This window comes from Eimeria necatrix, genomic scaffold, assembly GCF_000499385.1.
Source record: "Eimeria necatrix Houghton genomic scaffold, Enh_scaff225, whole genome shotgun sequence".
Classification (NCBI taxonomy): Eukaryota; Apicomplexa; class Conoidasida; order Eucoccidiorida; family Eimeriidae; genus Eimeria; species Eimeria necatrix.
In genome coordinates this window covers 5,001-7,006 of record NW_013655168.1, presented here as the reverse complement: position 1 = coordinate 7,006, position 2,006 = coordinate 5,001, and the positions used below count along the sequence as shown (strand labels likewise).

Here is a 2,006-nt window from a genome sequence, read left to right as displayed (position 1 = left end):
GCTTTTTCTTTTTTAATTTAATTTAATTTTTTTGTTTTCTTTTTGGGCTTTTTCCTTTTAATTAAATTAAATGATCTTTTTACATTCTTTTAGTTCAAAAAAAGGCATTTGCAGGGCTTTCTTGGGGGCCCCCGACGAAGAGGGGGCCCCCAACCCGGCGGGGGCCCCCGGGCGAAGGAAGCAGCTTGAAAGAAGCCAAAATGAACTTCTTTTCGTTTTCTTTTCCGAAATAAACAAATAATTTATTATTTTTATTTATTTTACTCAAAAAAATAACAAAAAAGACCGGAAATGGCACTTCTTTCGTCTTTTCTGAATTCCTGAAGAGGCGCGCAACTTTTCACTCTGCTGTCTGTACACTTCATCCATTTCCTCTTCTCATTTTATTCTTCAGCCTTCATTCGGAATTGGGAAAACAGCTGAGTCCGCGTGAGCCCAAACCCTAAACCCTAAACCCTAAACCCTAAACCCTAAACCCTAAACCCTAAACCCTAAACCCTAGGAGCCCAAGGCCAGAGCTGAGCTGAAGAAACCCTGATGCTGCTGCTTCTTCTGGAATTCCAAACCACTGCAGCTGCTGCTGCTCTCTGTGCGGCGCAGGAGGCCCCCGACAGCCTCAGGCGGATCAGGGTTTAGGGTTTAGGGTTTAGGGTTTAGGGTTTAGGGTTTGGGTGGGAATGTCTCTGCGCGTGGGCCCCGAGGCGGAGCACCGCGAGGCCTCGAATTCTTGCTCGAAGATTCGCGACGATCTTGTGGCTTGCATGCAGGTCAGTGGTTAGGGTTTAGGGTTTAGGGTTTAGGGTTTAGGGTTTAGTGGCGAAGGACATTCGCAGCGTTCAGTGAACTTCAAGGGTTTAGGGTTTAGGGTTTAATGCCGCACCTGGCTCAGCCCTGGGGCCCTCTGGAAATTGCGTAGCAGCCTAAACCCTAAACCCTAAACCCTAAACCCTAAATTCTAAACCCTGCAACTTCGGGCCCCCCAAATCAGCTTTTAAAAGAATACTGACACATTTAATCTCGCGATGCAGCACTGCTGCAGCAGCAGCAGCAGCAACGCTACTAGCAGCAGCAGCAGCAGCAGCAGCAGCACCCCTACCAGCAGCAGCAGCAGCACCCCTACCCGCAGCAGCAGCAGCACCCCTCCCACCACCCGCACCCCCAGCAGCAGCAGCAGCAGCAGCAGCAGCAGCAGCAGCAGGAGTTGTGTGCTGCTGCTGCTGCTGCTGCTGCTGCTGCTGCTGCAGAGTTCGCCGTGCATGCGCGCGGGGGGCTCGTTTTGGGACTGCATGCGAAATGAAGACTTTCGAGAAGTGCCTTTGGAGTGTTTGGCATTAAAAAAGACTTTTGCCCAATGCAGGAGAAACCTTTTAAACCCTTCTTTGAAAATGCGCGGCAATTTGCTGCACAGGTAGCTGCTGCTGCTGCTGCTGCTGCTGCTGCTGCTGCTGCTGCTGCTGCTGCTGCTGCTGCTGCTGCTGCTGCTCTGTCTGCTGCTGCTGCTGCTGCTGCTGCTGCTGCTGCTGCTGCTGCTGCTGCTGCTGCTGCTGCTGCTGCAGCGCAGCAGCAGCAGCAAGCGGCAGCGCACGAGGACGCAGCAGCAGCGAGAAACTCCGCTGCAGGAGGCAGCAGCAGCGCAGGCGGAAGCAGCAGCAGCAAGAAGCTGCTGCTGTGGGCCTGCAGCAGCAGCAGCAGCAGCAGCAGCAGCAGCAGCAGCAGCAAGGACGAACTGCTGCGACTGTCTTGCATGCAGCAAATTTGGGAGAAAGGCAAAGAAGCAGCAAAGGAATAAATCCACAAGAATAATAATTGGATTTTTTATTTATAAAAAGGAAATAAAGCAGCAGCAGCAGCAGCAGCAGCAGCAGCAGCAGCAGCAGCAGCAGCAGCAAAAGTGGACAGCTCCTTTTGCTGCTGCATGCGCCTTTTTCTGAACAAATGAGCAAAATAGAAAATGCTTCTTCGCCAACAATAAAATAAATAAATAAAAGGAATAAAATAAATAATTA

At 50.8% G+C, this 2,006-nt stretch overlaps 1 protein-coding gene across 1 annotated transcript; it reads left to right on the top strand.

Moving 5' to 3' along the window:
* Positions 1–677: 677 nt before the first annotated feature.
* On the top strand, positions 678–1,789 carry ENH_00030850 (hypothetical protein; the record flags this gene model as incomplete). Its single annotated transcript, XM_013584881.1, has 2 exons — positions 678–767; positions 1,409–1,789. The coding sequence occupies 2 exons, from the start codon at positions 678–680 to the stop codon at positions 1,787–1,789; spliced, it is 471 nt and encodes a 156-aa protein (XP_013440335.1).
* Positions 1,790–2,006: the final 217 nt, after the last annotated feature.